At 39.7% G+C, this 18,544-nt stretch overlaps 1 protein-coding gene across 1 annotated transcript in view; it reads right to left on the reverse strand.

Annotated features, from left to right (window-relative positions):
* TTC6 (tetratricopeptide repeat domain 6) overlaps nucleotides 1-18,544 on the reverse strand; it is a 94,241-nt gene that overhangs the window by 28,842 nt on the left and 46,855 nt on the right. The window contains exon 7 of the mRNA XM_036749703.1: nucleotides 3,822-3,935. Coding sequence (XP_036605598.1) covers nucleotides 3,822-3,935 — 114 coding nt within the window. The remainder of the gene's footprint in view (nucleotides 1-3,821; nucleotides 3,936-18,544) is intronic.

An 18,544-nucleotide genomic window follows, 5' to 3' on the forward strand; every position in this document is an offset into this window, starting at 1 on the left:
GGCAGTTTATTTTGAGTTATTGCTACTTGTCCATAAGGGATAACAACAAATTGAATTACAAGTATATATGAATCACATATTTCATATTTTTTAGCTCTTAACTATGCTGACTCTTTAGATCATCTTTTATGAGTCAATAAGAAACTTTTGCATATGCTGGAACTAGAAGAATGTTGAAGGGAAATGGAAAAAATAGCCTGGTATTCAATGCCCTCAACCAGCCTCAGTTTTATTTCCCATTATTTCCCTTCATTAATCCTCTCCTTTAGCCAGAGTGGTCTACTTAATTTCCCTGGAACTCACTTTGTAATCTCTTCACTGCTCCCATTGCCCCATGCATAGAAACAATTGAAATGTCTTACCCTAAGCTCTTTACTGTTCATCTGAATTAATGTATACTTCAAGGCCCACCTCAGATCCCAACTCTTTTGTGAAGTCTTGCCAGACCATCAACCATCCCAGCATATAACGATTACTTCCTTCTATGAATTTCCTTAGCAAATTAACTCTTTACCATTTGATTTGCATGACAGTTATCATACACTACCTTGTGTCAGCCGCCTTTATGTGTATTTACCCAACTAGATTATAAGCTCTCTGAGGGCAGCAATCACGTTGAACATTATAGCCCTCCCTTACAACATTGAGAAAATAGGTTTTTAGTCCTAATCAACCTCGAACCTGGCTCATTCCCCTGGGAACAGGAACAATCTATTCTCTTCAAACAGCTTCTATATTAGGAACAACCATACAAGAGCAATGGGTTTGAGTCAGAAGACCTAGATTTCAACCCTGGCTCTTCTACCTACGTACCAGTGTGTGACCTTAGGGAAGTTGCATCACCACTTTGTGCTTCAGTTTCATCATCTATAAAATGAGGCAGGTCAGACGAGGTGATCCCTAAGGACCCTTCCAACTCTAAATCTCGTGCTCCTTTGCATGAGTCTTACTTAACAGGAGCCAGTCTTATTTATTTAAGTAAATGAGTTAAGTAATTAATGTAAGTAAATAATATACGTAATGATAAATGTTCTAAAAGGTACCACATTACTTAAGCTACTAAATCAAAACCTTTCAGGAAAGAACTTAAAAACAGAATCTTAATTAATCAATGTTAATATTTGTTTCTTGTATAAAGACATTAACCAGAGTTGCTTTACACAAGGTGAATAAAATGCTGAACCAGTAGCAATGTGTAAAAGTTGCAAAGGGGTTTGCAAATTTGGTTTGGTGTTTGGAAAAGCTTCCTAATAAATTAGAGCTGTTTAAATGTGCAATGGCCCATCTCAAGTGGTCATGGATTCCTCCTCTTTGAAGGTATTTAAGTAATACTAGGATTATCATTTGTCGGTTATGATGGAGATTTCTTGGGTGTATAGGTTGGACTAGATAGATGGCCATTGAGGTCTTTTCTAACCCTTAAGTTCTGCGATTCTGAGTGAAATCTAGAACCTAGCAGAATTCTCCATTTTCTTTACCTTAATTTCAAACTACTGTAACATATATTGAAGCCATGTCTCCATTCAAGATGAAGCCACATCTACCCCATGGAGTTCTGTGAGGTAGGTTGCTGTAAAATGGAAATAACCCCATTTTATGTATGAGGACTGAGCTTTGGAGGCTTGCCCATGTTCACACAGACAGAAAGTGTCAGAAATGGGATTCAAACTCAGATATTCTTGACTAAAAGTTCAGGGCTCTATAAAATTCTCTTCTCAGTGCTGTCATCCAGCAATTTCTAGAGAAGCAAAACTGTCTTTTAAAAAACACAACAACAAAACAACCTGTTGGGCAGTTACAAACATCACATATTCTAATCAATCTTTAGATCCTGAAGGACTTCCAATCCTTCATTAGGTCAACAATATTTATTAAAAAGGGGAGACTACCATGAATCCACAATTAAAATTAGAGTAAAATTTTTTAACACTAGAACAGTGCTTTCCAAAATCTTTCAATTAGCAACTCATTTATAAAAGTCTAAAATTTTCCATACATAGCCTCATTTTACAATAGCAGAGAGCTGATGAGAGAGATTAAGAAGGTTATCCTTTTAAACAATTAAGTTTAATATAGGAAGAGGAAAGGAGAGGAGAGGAGAGGAGAGGAGAGGAGAGGAGAGGAGAGGAGAGGAGAGGAAAAGACAATAAGGGAGACGGTAGGAAGGGAGAAAAGAGAGGTGAAGTTGTGGAGAAGGGCGGTAAGAGCAACAAAAGCTGTTTTTGTGGAGGGGCCTCAGAAACTGAGGACTATTTACATCTCTGACAAGGAATTCTGATGCTGAAAGCTCTATTCTAAAAGGGGAGAGATCAAAGTTTAGCAAGGAACCAAATCATCAGGGTGAGGACAAGCCAGAGAAATGAAAGGTCACAGAGGCACCTAGGTGGCACGGTGGATAGAGTGCTGGCCCTGGAGTCATCTTCTTGAGTTCAAATCTGTCCTCAGAAACTTACTAGCTGGGTGATCCTGGGCAAGTCACTTAACCCCCATTGCCTCAAAAAAGTCACTCATTTCATTGGGTGCCTGGATTCTTGTCATCATCAGGGAGCCTCTGACATAAGGGAATAGGTGAAAAAAAAGGCATTATACCTTTAGAGCTGGAAGGGTCCTGAGAGATCTGTTCCAATAACCCTCATTTGACAGGTGAAATTAACAATAATAATAATAATTGATGCTTAGATAGTGCTTTAAAATTTCCAAAGTGCTTTTATACAATATTTCCCTGTGAACTCACAGCAACACTTACTGCAGGTACTGCTGATCCTATCTTATAGATGAGTCATCAGAAGCACTGAGAATCAGTCAATTATTAAAAATAGTAGCAGCTACCATTTATTTGTATAGCACTTTAAGGTTTACGAGGTGCTTTACAAATTATCTCATTTGACCCTCACAACTACTCCAGGAGGTAGGTGTTACTATCATTCCCATTTTAAAGAAGAGGAAACTGAGGCACACAAAGTTTAAGTAACTTGCCTAGGGTCACACAGTTAGAGAGTGCCCAAGGCAGGATCTGAATCTAGGTCTTGACTCCATGTCTACTGCTCCACCTAGCTGACTTTTAAATATCAGATGCAGGATTGGAATCAAAGTCTTTCTGACTCCAAGTCTATGGCTCTAGACAGCATTGCCTCACTAAACTGAGGCCCAGAGAGGGGAGATGATGGGTCCAAAGTTGCCTTGCTAGAACTAGGTCTTGAACCCAGGCTTTCTGTTTTTAAAATCCAAAGTTCTTTCTACTGCATTATACTGGACTGTTGAGAGTTCAGTCTCTACAAAATAGGAATGGGAATAAAAAGAGAAATGAGTTTTAACAGCATTTAGATGTTTGTACTGTATTCATACTTGTACTGGTCTATCCTATCACATTAGTTGAGAAAAGCACCTGGGATACAAATAGGTTTCCAGGGTCTCAGGCAGGGGTCTAGCTCAGGTCCTCTGACTTCAGAACATCTGCCCCTTTCTCTTATACTACGGTGCTTACTTTGCCCAGTCTCTGTCTCAAGAAATATCTCTATAAAACTCTTCTGAGCCCATGGTTTCATTAAATTCTTGAAGTAATGGCAGAGACAATTTGTTTGCTTAAATATTCGAGTCCCATAGAGTCAATAAAAACTCCTAATGAAACTGAAATTGGCTGCATACTGAATTTTAATTTATGTATGCTTTTAAATGAGAGCAAAGATCATAGCATTGACTTTCCTTTTACTCTCTTACAGGAGCAGCGTTGAATGTAAAAACAAGCTTGAGCAGTCTAGTGGTTCAATCAGAAGGGGTTCATTAATGTTCTATTTAGTTAAAAAAGATGTTTATTTTCTTACCATATGAAATTCCTTTATTTTGTTGTAGCATATTGCTCTGTTATAAAATGCTAGAAAACAGGCTTTGTCCATAGAGATAGCTATGTTTAAATCTGTAATTGCAAGCTTATAAGTCTGCAAAGAAGAAACAATCATATAAGTACTAAAACCAGTCATTCAGTCTTGGATTTCTGACAGACTTTGGACAACAACAATAATATTTAGCATTTACACAGCACGTTGGTGAAGTGCTTCACACCAGTCCTTCCAAGTAGGTGCTATTATCACCCCCGTTTTACAGATGAATAAACTGAGGCAGACAGAGGTTAAGTGACTTGCCCAGGGTCACAATCTAGTAAGTGATTAAAGTCAGATTTGAACCCTGGTCTTTCTCTGAATTGCATTCACTGTGCCATTTAGCTGCCTACTATGTATTTCAGTTTTATCATATGTAAGAAATGGGAGGAGGAGTTTTGTTTCCACAGAACTAAAGGTGTGCTTCCCCGCCCTCCCCCACCCCAGCTTTAGCAGAGACCAGGCCTCAAGGTTGGTCAGGTGAGAGGTCAGAGGCTTGTATGCATGTGCATACTTTTTGAGAAGGCAGTCTGGGGAATTACAGAGGCCAAACCCACTTGAACCAGTTCAAGCTTATCTAGGGTCTGGTCTTGGTCAAGAATCCAGGCCTACTGATTTGCATAATTTGCGTATGTTAAAGAGGGAAAGTAGGGGAAGTAAAAGAGTATAGTTTAATCCTAAACTAAGACAAGGAAAATCTAATTAACTTCACTTTTGCTTCTGTATCCTTATTATCCTATTTATATAAACTGTATAACTTAGGAAAACTGTAAAAAACAAAGACTGTAAACTAACCGTAACTCTAGCAGGAGTGGAGGGAATGGTTACCCCTGCTCCTGCAGGTGTATCAGTGTGAGTGTTCCTGTGAGTACTGCACTTGCTCTCTTGAGGAGTGTAATAAAATGCTTTCCTCTGCCCACTCTGGTCTTGAGTTCTTTGGGTGAGAATGGGCAAATCACATGGATCTTCCTAAGGTCAAGTGAAGGGAAGCAATAGACAGCAGAAGCTCACTTTCCCGGATCTTGCCTTGGGGTGTCCTGTGATCCCTGCTGTGGTGTTAAGAGGGCTACCACTCCGGATTCCCTCGGGGAACCCTGTGGTCTACACAGCCTTCTTCGGACTTGGGATTTCCGGCCCTGTCTCGGGAGCCTTGTGATCTTACTGCTGTCCTAAGGGGGCCATCACTTGGGTCCTCCTTAGGGTCTGACCCCTAGGAGGCCCTGTGATCCCCACAGATTAAGGGGGGGGGGGCTACCACTTGGTCTTCCTCTGGGAATCCTGTGGTCTGTACAGCCTTTCCTAGGGATTATCACAGGGTTCTTCCTCAGGATTTTGGCCCTGCCTAGGAAGTCCAATGATCCCCAAAGCTGCGTGTTCACAATTTGGGAAGTCCAGTGATCCCCAAAACCACGTTATATAAAATGAAGACTACCACAATAGTTATTATAGAATTGTTGAAAGTCACTCCCAGTGGAAATTACTATAACTTTTAATTCTATTTCAAGTATCTATGAGGTAGTAGAGAGGCAGTTTTTTGAGACAGAAAGACTGAGGTTCAAGTTTGCCTCTGACCTTAGGCAAGTTATGAAACCTCTCAATGACTCCAAGCAACTCTCACTGGAGAACAGTTACCATTTTCATTGGCAAAGGGAATTTCCTCGCTGGTAGTTCCTATCTCCAATGAAATCACAAATCTAATAGAAAAACAAAAAACAAAACTCAAAATAAAACTCTACTCCAAGATTTCACTGATGTGGCAATGATTCCACCTGTCTAGATTATACAACTCCTCAACATTATTATCAAAAATAATGCTTTGTTGTAAAGAATTGTACGCAGGCAAGTGTATTTTCAGCAATCTCTAATAAATGATTATGGCTTTTGGTGTTCACAGGAACCTAACTCCCTATTTCCCATAGTTTAATGTACCTACATTTCTGTTTTTCACTTTAGCACTATTTTCTAGGAATGCTACCCACAAGGAAGTTGAGGATTTGACGGTAAAAAACAAACAAACCAGAATACTACTCATAATATTCCACAAAGTTAATGCTATATGGTTAAATTGCCAAAGGGATATTTTATAGAATTAGAAAAAATAATGAAAGTCATTTAAAAAAAAGTTAAGAATATTGAGATAATGGGGAAAAAGAGGAGAACCTGGTGATACCAAGTTATTACACAAACTATTAATACTATCTAGTATGGGATAAAACTTTTTTTAAAGTTATTCAATGGACCACAATAAAGATTCTACAAAGAAGGCTGAGGGAGGCTGGGGGAAGAGGGGTGACATCTGGTCAGAACAGGTGAAGTAATGGGGAAATCAGTTTGATCTGCTCCAATTGTGGGGTGGGTTGGGATCAAAGTCAGGTAGCCCCTTCTGATATTTACATTCAACACATTTTTAAACTGATTTTGATAACCCTCAAGCAATTCATACGTCTAGGATCAGGCAGCTGCATTCTACGGATATTCAACAGTGGAAGGGATATTCACCTGTGGTACTGTGAATTGGTTCAACCATTCTGGAAACCAATCTGGAATTGCGAAGAAAGGGTTTAAAATGTCCATGACCTTTTATTACTGTTAGGTACACATTGCAAGAAGTACAAAAAGCTTGAGCCTGCTGTTCTGACCAGATTTAAATAAATGTTCTGTAACGAAGATTTGCTTCTACCCACCCACTTCACTTACCAAAGACATTTTCTCATGACAAAGGCACACACCAAATAATATCTTTATGCAAGTCATAAAATAAACTTAAATGCAGATATAATACTGTACCATAATAATAAACAGAATTATGAAAATAAAGGTACAATTAATGATAGAGTATGCACAGTTGTTGTTTGTTGTTTGTCCTTTGTTTTTTAAGAGAATCAATGACATCACAGGGTTATATCTTGACCCTGGCATGAATTGGATTTAAGTGAGTCAGAGTTACACAAAGAAATCAGCCTTACTCTCTCTTCCAGAGTCACTGAAGTCCAGTGGCAAGACGAAAGTCATGATGACTGGTGATGGACAAGATGCAGAGGATGACCTTGGAGTCTTAGATGCTTGACCAAGCTCTAAGCTCTCCACAATGCCTGCTTCTGCCACCTTTTTTAGGCCATTGGAACAAATTGTTCTCATCTGCCCATTCCACTGGGATGGGTTGGAGGGCCATCAGTTACCCTCGACCTGGTTTAGCCCATTTGCCAAAATGGTTTACTGAGGTGTGGCTGCTGCATATTCTACAGCTTCTTGGAGCCAGAGGTGAGAGTTGAGTGCCAGGTGGGCACCAAAGATGAGCAGTCCTGAAAAGGGATCAGTAAGCCATAGAACACCCATAGACCCCATAGCAGTGTCTAGAAAAGTTAACATAGGTGTGCAGTATGCTGCCCCTTCCATACCCACTGTTCCTAGCCTTTATCACTGGTGGTTGACTGCGCAGCTTTTTTATGAAGTTATCAAGAGATGTTTGGACAGTGGCTCTCTTTTTCCCCTCATATATTTGATGATAGCAAGCAATATTATCCTCAACTAGTCTTTGAACTGATGGGGTTTAGATTCTGGGAGCCCCCTTGAACTCTCCTTGAATCTTCCCACTTGATCTGGTCTTTGCCTGAGGCCATAAGCCTTCCATTATCCCTAGGCCCAAAACTCTGTTACCCTTAAACTAGCCTAGCCCTGCTTTGTCTGTTATCTCAGGATTGTCGCCACCTGCTTCCCACCCTTGATCCCATCAAAATACCATTCTCTTGGTTCCTGGAATCTGACCTCTAGTCATTCCAGTCCCATCAAGATCATCCCTGGACCCCTCCTCCCGTCACACCAGACTACTTGACCACCCCTAGATCCCTCCCCCAATCGTTCTGTATATAAATATCATCTTGCCTCCATGAAGGCACTCAGATTCAATCTAGCTCAGTTTAGATTCAGTCTGGCCCACTGGTATTAGCATCACAAATGCTCAGGCTCCCTAAGAGGCTACCCAATATGGTGAATCTTTAATAAACTTTGTTTTTCTTTGGCTGAGAAGGCTTGAGTTTAATTCATTCGGCACGACTTGATGTGTTGGTATTTTGGGGTCCCTGAGCACCCCTAAAGCCCATGGTTCCCTAACCTCATTATTTTGGTTCCCTGAGATTGGGAATACTGCTAATCTCAAGTTCTTCTCCAGCCAAGACTGGAAGGTATGTAAGCTTCCCTCTCTCCCTATCCTCTTCTTGCCCTCTAAGCACTTTGGAGGTGCTTTTCAGCCCCCACTTCCCAGGTCTCAGTAGATCAGACAGCTACGAGGCTGTCTCGTACTCATTCTGACACTCTCAGGTTCTTGGTCCAGTGGTTATGTTTGGGGCCATGGATCTGGGCACACCTTCCAAAGGATAGAGGACAAGGACGGATGCCCTATTTGGAAGTGCATGCCCAATTCTCTCAATTGCCTGGGGCATTATCCAAACTAAGTAGAATGTTGAAAAGGATGCCAATTATTATTACAGAACCACTTCAGGAATAAAGCAGTACATAGACTATTGGCTATCCATGCCTTATGGTTAGGGAACTGGTTATTGTCCTTCTTTCTCAAAGAGGACCAAAATGACATCGCTCTGTTAAAGTCAAGTTTCAATGTGTCTGACTATGGCTGATCAAACCAACATGAGCTCGGAACGCTCTACCACAGGTCAGGCACAAATAGTTCAGGTGAACATGTGGGGTGGATACTCTAAATTTGCGCATCCTGTGTTTCCTTTGAGCTGTTTCAATTCTGCTTTGCTCATAGAGCACAGCACCTTCTCCGATGTGGGCACACCATGCTGAGTGGTCCTGTGCCAGAGTCTCCCATGTCACACAATCAATTCCAAAGTTCTTGAGACCTTAAGAGTGTCCTTGTATTGCTTCTTCTGACCTCCATGTGAACGCTTGCCATGTGTGAGTTCTCCATAAAACAGTCTTTTTGGCAAGCCTACATTTTGCATTTGAGCAACATGGCCAGCCCATTGGAGTTGGGTTCTCTGAAGCAGTTTGAATGCTTGGCAGTTTAATTTGAGTGAGGACCTCAGTGTCTGCTACCTTATCCTGCCAGGTGATCTTCAGAATCTTCCTAAGACAATTCAAATGGAAGTGATTCAGTTTCCTGGCATGGCGCTGGTAGACTGTCCAGGTTTCACAGGCATGCAACAATGAGGTCAGCACAATGGCTCTGTAGACCCTCAGTTTGTAGTCAGTCTAGTACCTCTTCTCTCCCATACTTTCCTTCAGAGCCTCCCAAACACTGAGCTAGCTCTGGCAATGCATGAGTCGACCTCATTATCAATGTGTACATCCCTGCAAAGTACATTACCAAGGTAAGTGAACTTAAGTGTTAGGGAACTAATATACAGGTAGTGTTGTTTTGCTAATTCCTTTCAATGCTCTAGGATTTTTCTAAGTGGTGCACAAGAGCAAGTTTTAATTTGAAAGTCCCAGATGCATTCCCTCCAAGCAGAAGAGTAACTATTTTTTGAAACTTTATGCCTTAGTATAGTTTTTTCCTCCACTGAGATATAGGTTCAAGATGCCATTATTTGATAAAACAGGCCAGTTTTGTCCACATTAAATACATGCTCCAGCAAGTAGGGACATTCATCTATTATTTTTTTCAGGAATTCTGGTAACTTCTTTGATGTTTCAAAATCTGCACTGATAGCCTCTCCTGACACTTGTACGTTACGAAATTCTGCACAATTTTCAAATCATGCAAACCAAGTACTGTAAATATTTTGTGTTCCTTCAGGGTACTTTACATTTAAATCTTCAAGGAGGCTTTGAGCCTTGGCTTGAATTGTCATCAAGCTTAAAGGAATAGTCTTCTGAGTCTGGTCTTCTATCCACATAGTTAATAGTTTCTCCATCTCTAAAAAGTACTTTCTCTCTCTGTCTCTCTCTCTCTCTGTCTCTCTGTCTCTCTCTCTCTCTCTCTCTCTCTCTCTCCAGATATGTCCACTTCATGCAAGCACTGTCTTTTATATGCTCCTTTATCCAGGCAGTATCCTTCAGCTTAGTGTTTGCAGTCGACACACCACAAGACTAAATTCATGTGCTATCAACAATTTTTGTCTTCCTTCATATTTCTAATTATTTTCATTATCATTTTCAAATCTGTTGGCTTACACTTATGAGATGGTGCACTTTTCTCCTCAAGAGCACATTTGCTGTCAGCTATGGTGAAAATATAAAGATCACTAATGAACACAAGAAGAGCATAGTATCACTCACTGTTTGCAGACACATGGGAACTAACTTAAAGATACTTCTCAGCTTCCTACCACCGTTTATGCTGCCTGGATTGTACAACATTTTATTGTACAGGGTCTGCTTTATGTAATGAATTTTCGTAATTTTTTAATGCAGATTTCTTTCAGAATTCTTTGTGTAAAATTTAATTTCCATAATGTGAATTTACATAAAGGGAGAATTAACTGTGCTCCAAATATTTATAGCAGCACTTTATATAATAACAAAGAATTGGAAACAAAGTGGATTCTAATTCATTGGTAAATGGCTAAAAAAATAGTGGAATGTATTATTGTAATGGAAGAAACAATGAATATGGTGAATACAAAAAAAACATAGGAAGACATAAACTAATGTAAAGTGAAGTAAGGAGAACCAGGAAAATAGTGTACACAACTAAAATAACATAAATAAAAGAATCAAGACAACAAAATAACCAAAACGAAATATTGCAAAATAATGATCAAGCTGGGTCCCAACGAAGAGATATAAGAAGATAATCCATTCCTTCCCCTCTTCTTGGCAGAGGCAGGTGAAATATTACATATAATGCCAGACTTTCTGATATGTTGGCAATTTCTTTCTTTTTTTCATCCTTCTTATTCCACTTAGCTCTTTGGGAGAGTGATAGGAAATGTAGGTGATGTCAAAACAAAAGAAGCAGGCTGGTGTTGCAACAATCTTGTTAGCAGCTACTGTGGCTGTGTAAAACCAACAACAACCAGCACGCAGAAGGCTGCCAACACAGGTTCTTTTGATCTGCTTTACTAAGGAAAGCAATGTTAAGGGGTTAACAATCTCAATTTAATCAAACATACAAATAGCATTTACTCAGCTCAGGGGGAAAATCCAGAACCCTGAGCTTCAGAGAAAATACAAACAGAGCAAATAAACACAAATCAACAGATAGATTTCTGTCTGACAAAATCACAATATACAGTTACCAGAGAAGCATCAACATCTGGGTTTTCTTCAAAGCCAGGGAGCTCATAGCAATGACTTGCCTAGAGTCAAGCACCACTGCTGCTGTGGCTCAGAGCTCCAAAAGAGAAATCCAATCTCTGGGTTTATATATCTTGTTCAGGGTCAAAGGTGAGTCACACATGCAACTCACCCATGTGACCTAAAATTGTTACAAAAATGCGACTTAAACCTACGTGGTCCAAAAGCCTCTGATGTCACAAACATGTCACTCAAACCCATGTAAACTAGGCTTTCCCTTGAGTCAAGGAGGTCATCAAGGACTCCTAATTTAATCAAGGAAACAAAGGCCAAACTCTTCAAGGGCACTTGGTTGAATAAGTGCTAAGAGCCCATCTTGATTCCCAGTACAGCTGGTGAGGTAAGACAATATATTAATATGAAGAAATTCAGGAACCAGAGTAGGGAAGCATGGGGGAGAACATCTGGAGGCAGAACAATGGAGAAAGAGAAACAATTTTGTCACTGTAATATAGTGCAGGCTACTTGGACCGAAAGAGGAAATGTATGACTAATGTAGTTAACACACGATAGGCCTGACACAGAGTATAATGGGAGACTTCAATTATCCTCACATCAGCTGGAATTCTTTCTCAGCCAAAAGCGGGGCAGCAAACAACATCTGATCTGCCTTGATATTTTCATTATTTAAAGATGGAGGAACTGACAATGGTATATTCTATTCTGATTTTCTCTAATAGGGAGACACTGGTTGGTGAGATGTAAACGTTGAGACCTGGAGTGGGAGTTGGGGGAGAGTGAATACTCCCTCTTAGACTTTGTGATAGAGAAGGAAAGGAAAACCAAACATAGTATAATTTTGGAGAGTGGATTTTGAAGGGTTAAGATACTAGAAAAATAGAATTCCACATTTCTGGTAAAGATGATGATGTGAGAGGCCCATCTCTGTGTGAAACCACGTCAAGAATTATGATGAAGTAGAAGCGAACAAGTATTTCTTAATCACCAGTTATGGACTGGACACTGTGCCAAGCACTTTGCAAATATCATTTCGTTTGATCCTCACAACTACCCTGGAAGCTAGGCACCATTATCCTCACTATAGTTGAGGAAACCAAGGCAGACAGAGGCAAAGTGAATTGCCAAGGATTGACTTCAGTTCTTCCTGACTCTAGGCCCACTACTCTATCCACTGTTTCACCTAGCTGTGTTGAAATCGGTTTCACTTCATTCTTTGTGTTTGTATTCCCAGTGCCTAGAACATAGTCAGAATTTAACAAATCTGTATTGATTGGTTGACTGATAAAGAGTCAAGCCAAACAAAGAAGCAACAGAACAAAAAGAGAAACTGGTGTTGTATTGAAGACTGTACTAGGAGACAAAGCTCAAAGTTGATGGACTTCTCGGTTACCATGTAAGGAAAATGGGCCTGAAGCCAGTGAGATCTTCTGGTTATGGGGTGTCCCAAGAAATGGGCCAAAGCCTTCAATCTGCTAGCTGGGGGAAGTACCAGGGTACAAGGGCCAAGGCCAAAGAATAAGACTTCCAGGTTAAGGACTGTGCCAAGCTAAAAGACCTAAAGCCAGTGCAGCTAGAGACTGCATTTAATACTGAACTTTACAAGGAATCGGGCCTGCTGGCTTGTCTTTTAGCAACTATAATAGGAGATCCAGCTATACCATCTAGAACTGGAGCAAGGGGACATGACCTAGCTCAGCTCCGGTTCTGTAGAATCTGTCTCCAAATTCTGTCCCAATCTGTCCCCAAAGTGGGAAATAGGACTTGAGTATAACCATTTCATTCCAGATTGTTGGAAGGGATAGAGCCTAGATGTAGCACAAAGTCCCAATGCAAGGAACTAAAATTGGAGACATGAGTAAACAGAAGAATACTCTTACACAACGAAGAAAAATTTGGGTTTGAGAGACTGCCAAGGTAAAATCCAAGAATAAGAGAATAATTCAGTAATAATTATAAGTAAAACTTCAGAAAAAAGGATATATTGGCCACAAAGACTATAAAAGTGAATGCAAGAAATGAGGGAAAAACTGAATTAAGAGATAAAGAATGTAATTATAATACTTGGAAGAGAATAAGTAGCTCAGAATAGAAAGTAGAAAACTTTACCCAAATAGTGGAATACTGAAAAATAGAATGTGGTCATCAGAAATTGAAAATTTAGTGATGTAGTAGTAACATATATTTGGACAAAATCAAAACACTTTAAAATCAGAACATGTGAAGAAGCTAATATAAAAATGAAAGACCTTGTAAACAGAATGAAGAGAGATGATTTAAGAATCATTTTAATACCTGAAACTTTTGACTATACAAAATATCCAAATACTTCAAGAAATCATAAATGAAGCTGCCCTAAATTTTTGGAACCAGAGGACAAAATGAAAATAGAAAGAATAAAAAAAATCATCTACTAAAAGAAATGCTCAGTTGAAAATACCAGTTTCATAGCCAAACTCCAAAGCTTCCAGGTTAAATAAAAATTACTTGCAAGCTACTAAGAAGAAAGAAATCAAATACCAAGTAACTAGTTAGGTTCACACAAGATTATGTAGATATTATTATAAAGTAAAGGAAAGTTTGGGAAATGCCATACCAAATGGCAAAAGAAAAAGGTTTCTATCCAAAATACTGAAAAGCTGAGTCCAATTTTACTGGGCTAAAAAGTAGACCTTTAATAAAAGAAATTACTTTCAAACCTTCCTGCTGAGAAAATCAGAGCTCAGCAGGATCTTTGAAACAAAAGAGAAGAAAAACTTTGAAAATACATTTGAGTACACTGAAAAGAGTTAATGTTTACATCCTAGTAGGGGAAAGAGACTACTGTGTCATCAGAATCTCACTGTATTCAAAGGTCAAAGAGGGAACAAGAAAAAAAAATTCAGGTCCTGGGTGTAGTTTTCTTCCATTTTTGTTTTGAGAGAAATGAAAGGGGAGGGGAAAGGAATATACTAGGGAAGAAATGAGGAAAAAAAAAGAGGAACTTATAATTTCTCATATTTAGAATGCATCAGAAGTAGCATATACAATCATGGAGGTGAGGCCAAGGGGAACAGGCATCTCATGAATCTCATTCTCTTCTCTACTGGGCCTAGTCAGGTTGAAGACACATGCATATAAAATGAATATAATCTAAAAATGAATTAAATAGCAACAGAGAGGAGGAGGAGAGGGGTTTAAGAAAAATGGTAGAGTTGTTGGGTGAATAGTCACAGGGAAAACACTCTTTAGTGACTGAAAGCTGATTAAAAAGAGAGGAATACAGGGAAAGAGAAAGGGTCTGACCCAGAGATCTGGCTATCAGCCGAGTAAAGAGGAAATAAACAAATCACACTATTTTTTTCCAGCAGTTGTTCAAGGTAGCCTGTAAAACATTTCCCTGGGCTCCATTAATGTAGTCTATGACTTGAAGCACAGTGACAAATTTCTAGAAATCTATCATAGTGATTTCCAGGTTCACTTCTAAGTAGTTGTAGGCATGGCATATAATGGAACTTAGAGGCTCTTATGATTTCCTTATCCATATGCATTGTCAAAGTTTAATCATTGGGCAACTTGAAAAGGAAAATAAAATAAAGCTTCTTATCTCAGAAGGTAAGCTTAGCCACTACAGAAATCCCACAGCATGTGGGACTCATCCCAGAGTATCTGGAACTCATCCAGTAGATATCAGGACTTGGAGTTGACTGGAAGATACTCTCTCAACTTTGGGTGAGAAACCAAATCAGGTTGCCTTTGGTACTTGCAGATTATCTCCAGGCTGAGGGAGGCTGGGAAACTTCACCCTTTCTCTCTTCCACTAATCCCTTTCCCTCTCCTTTCCCCCTGTTCTAGACCCACATTCAAAGAGTGACTTTAATACTGTCAAATTGTTCTGTGCCCCTACAACAAAGGGTAGCCCAAATTTTCTCCAGGGATTCATGAAATGTATAGGGAATTCAGCAAGAAGTCTGGACAAAATCTCCTGGGGGTCCCTTTTCACATGGACATACTAAAAGTTCTCAAGAGATGATCTTGGAAGTAGAAATTTTCCAATGGATTCTTTCCACTTCAAAGTCAATGCAAACAAATCTGAACTCTTCAAAGCAGGACAAGTAGCTTTAGTTAAAGAACAAAGAATAGAATCGGTTAAGCTCTGAACAAGTAGGAGCCTCCCAAGAAAAGAGTTTAAGCGTTTAAGGTTGATTACTCTGGGTTTCTTGACCAACCTGCAGATTTGACCTTATGGATCTGCAGTAGTTAAGGATCTTATAATAAGGTAAACAATCCAAGATCGTTCAAAAGAAAAACAAAAATGAACATTTATCCGCTAGACACTGCATATTAGGGATGCAAAATACATACTTCTCAAAGCAGCTGGAGTACTCAAATAATGGTGCAATAATACAATTGCTATAGGTACATAGACATTCAAATAAACAAAGGTTGTCTCAAAAGAACTGGTCTATTTTCCAAATAGAAAATAGATTGGTCACTTACAGTCTAAAAGAGAGAAAAAATTGCTATTTTTTTCCTGTGCTGGATCCTGAAACTAGGGAACCCAATAATTAAATTTCTAGTTGGAGAATTACTCCAAGAATCCCTACAAATGTGAAGGGACCAGTATTCATACTTAAAATGCTTCACATGTAGCATATGTAGGCTCTGGGGGTTGTCTCAACTTCCATTTTAACTGATGAGTCAAATCCCTAGAGTTGGGTTAGAGTGTTAGGGGTATTTCTGAGGAGTCGGAGATATCTTTCTAATGCTGTCAACTTGAGCCCCCATTCTGGTGTTTTCTCCCCGATATTAGTAGTTGATATAAATTAGTCAGATCTAATTAGCATTTAGAAAGGGGTAATTTAGTATAGTGGCATAACTGATGCCATCGATACGAAATGTTTCCCCAAAAACTCCGTGACACATTTTCTTATCAGACTACATATAGAATATAATTATTACTTTTGGGTACTATATTTGAAGAAAGACAAGATGACCAGAGTGGTGAGGGGACAGAAAGCCACGACAAAAGAAGATTAGTTGGGATGTGTGTGTTCATATATGACATGGCTTGCAAGCTGAGTATCAATCAACATTATGATATGGCATAAAAAATGTTTTCTTGGGGTATATTAAGATGGGTGTGATGAAATAGGAATGATGAGATAGTCCCACTGTACTCTGTCCTAATTAGACCACATATAGAATTCTGGGCAACATGTTTTGAAAAGGACATTGGTAAACTATAGTGTACCTAGAGGAGGGAAACCAGTATGGCTAAGGGCATTGAATTCATGCCATATTGATGAGGTTGGAATGTGGCACAGCAGCTTCAGGCATGAAAGAATTCACTTAGATGTTCTCTTACCCAGCGAGAGCTTTACTGATGCACACAGGCCTATATAGCAATGGGGCTAAGGCAACTGGTATTTGGAGAACTAGGTTTATATAGCAAAATTCTGGCAGAAAGCCATATAGCCTATAGATGTTCCAGATGAGGATGCAGTTTTACGGTGGTTCAAGATAAGGAGGTACAGGATAAGGAAGACAGGAGGAATTTTATGGTACAGGATAAGGGAGACAGAAGGAATTTTGTGGTACAAGATAAGGAGTTTTATGGTGTTTCAAGATGTGGGGAAAAGGACTTTAGGATGCTCTCAAGTTACAGAATGAGTCCCCCCCCCCCACCCGTCCCAGGAGGGGCCTCACAAAGTACTGGAAAAGCAGCCCTTAATATTCTCTTTAACCCCTAGGGTACTGTATGCTGTATCCACATCAATATGAGGTTCAGTTGAGGTAACTGGGGGTGTTTAGCCTGGAAAACCGAAGAACATAAAAACTGTCTTCAAATATTTGAAGGTCTACCTTAAAAAAAAGGAATCCAGGGATAGGGAACCTGTGGCCTCAAGGCCACACGTGGCCTTCTAGGTCCTTGGGTGTGGTCTTTTGACTGAGTCCAAGTTTTTCAGAACAAATCCTTTTATTAAGGGGTTAGGGTTAGGGTTGGATTCAGTCAAAGGGCTGTACTTGAGGACCTAGAGGGCCACACGTGGCCTTGAGGCCCCAGGTTCCCATGCATATGAGATCAAACTTGTCTCCTAAAGTTAAGACCTTCAATTCACATTGCTTGTTGTCTAAACATTGGGCATTTGTCATTCAATGGACATCTATTAAGCACCTACTATGTGCAAGGCACTATGCTAAGGACTGAGGATACCAAAACCCCCCCCCCCATATTCCCTACCCTCAAGAAGCTTACAATCTAATGGAGGAAGACGATACACAAAAGGAAGCTGAAAAATAGTGGTGGAGAGAATGGGTGTGGGGTTGGGGGAAGAAAGGAAACTAACGTAGGGTCATGGTGGAGAAGTCCAAAGGAATGCAGCTGGATGGAAAATGAAGAGGTGGCTGGGAACTTCTTTAAATGGAGGTTTTAATGTGTATGGAGGAATGTTTTATGGAGGAACAGGTCTTTTAAACATTTTTCTACTACAAAGTAAAGGACTTTTTTTTGGATCCTTTCTTGGATTCTGTCCCCTGTGAGCATCTGAATATATATCTCAATAGCAATTTTTCCTACTTTGTAATTCTCTCTAGGGTCTCCAGTTTGATGGAAATACTTAGGCAGTTTTCTCCCTTCTTCATCTTAAGTTTTTTAAAAAAAATAGATTTGTAAGACAATAGAGAAATAAAAGTAAGATTTACAAATCTCAGTTGCATTGCATTCCTGTCCAAGAGCCTGCCATTTCTATATTTTCAGCTGTGGTCCAGAAATCAACTATCATTTTTAGATGGCACTTTTAAAATTCACCTCTCACATCAGATTTTTGTGCATATGTGCTTTGACTTCAAAGATCAGTTAAGGAAAATACCACCCATATCTTTATAGACTGTCTGCCATGTGTGAATCAGTGCTGAAGGGTTGCTTTGAGGCATTGAGGTCCCCTGCTTATTGGCCACTGAGTGGGAGGAGTGAATATTAAAAAGAAGGAGACAGCACCCTCAGTGTTCTCTTCCCTTCTGACTTCAGATCCTGTTTGGATGATTTTGAGTTGCTTTCCTTTGACGGGCCTCCACCCCATCCATGAATCGTTCACATATTCATATTGTCTAATGCACATGATGCTGGCCAGGTAAACCTGAGTGTGGATTTTGGACTTTCTCTTTGTTTTTCCTTAGGTGAATGAGCTTTCGTGGATATATACAGAGAGGGATGTGTCCAGATATGGAGGTTGCCTTGTGAGTCTGAGAAGAACTGGGTCCAGCCTGGGAAGCTTATTTTCAACACGAGATGTTCATTGGAAAAAAATGACCACAGGCAGGAGTTGTTTGCACAGTGTAGAGCCAAGGTGAAATATGGAATGTCTGTTTAGTAGTTCCACATACTGCTTTATGTTCTGATGAGATTTAAATATTAGCTTTTGGAGAGACGGTAGTTAGGTTGTTAGTGGGTACTTATGAATGGTTTT

Source organism: Trichosurus vulpecula, chromosome 3, assembly GCF_011100635.1.
Source record: "Trichosurus vulpecula isolate mTriVul1 chromosome 3, mTriVul1.pri, whole genome shotgun sequence".
NCBI lineage: Eukaryota > Metazoa > Chordata > Mammalia > Diprotodontia > Phalangeridae > Trichosurus > Trichosurus vulpecula.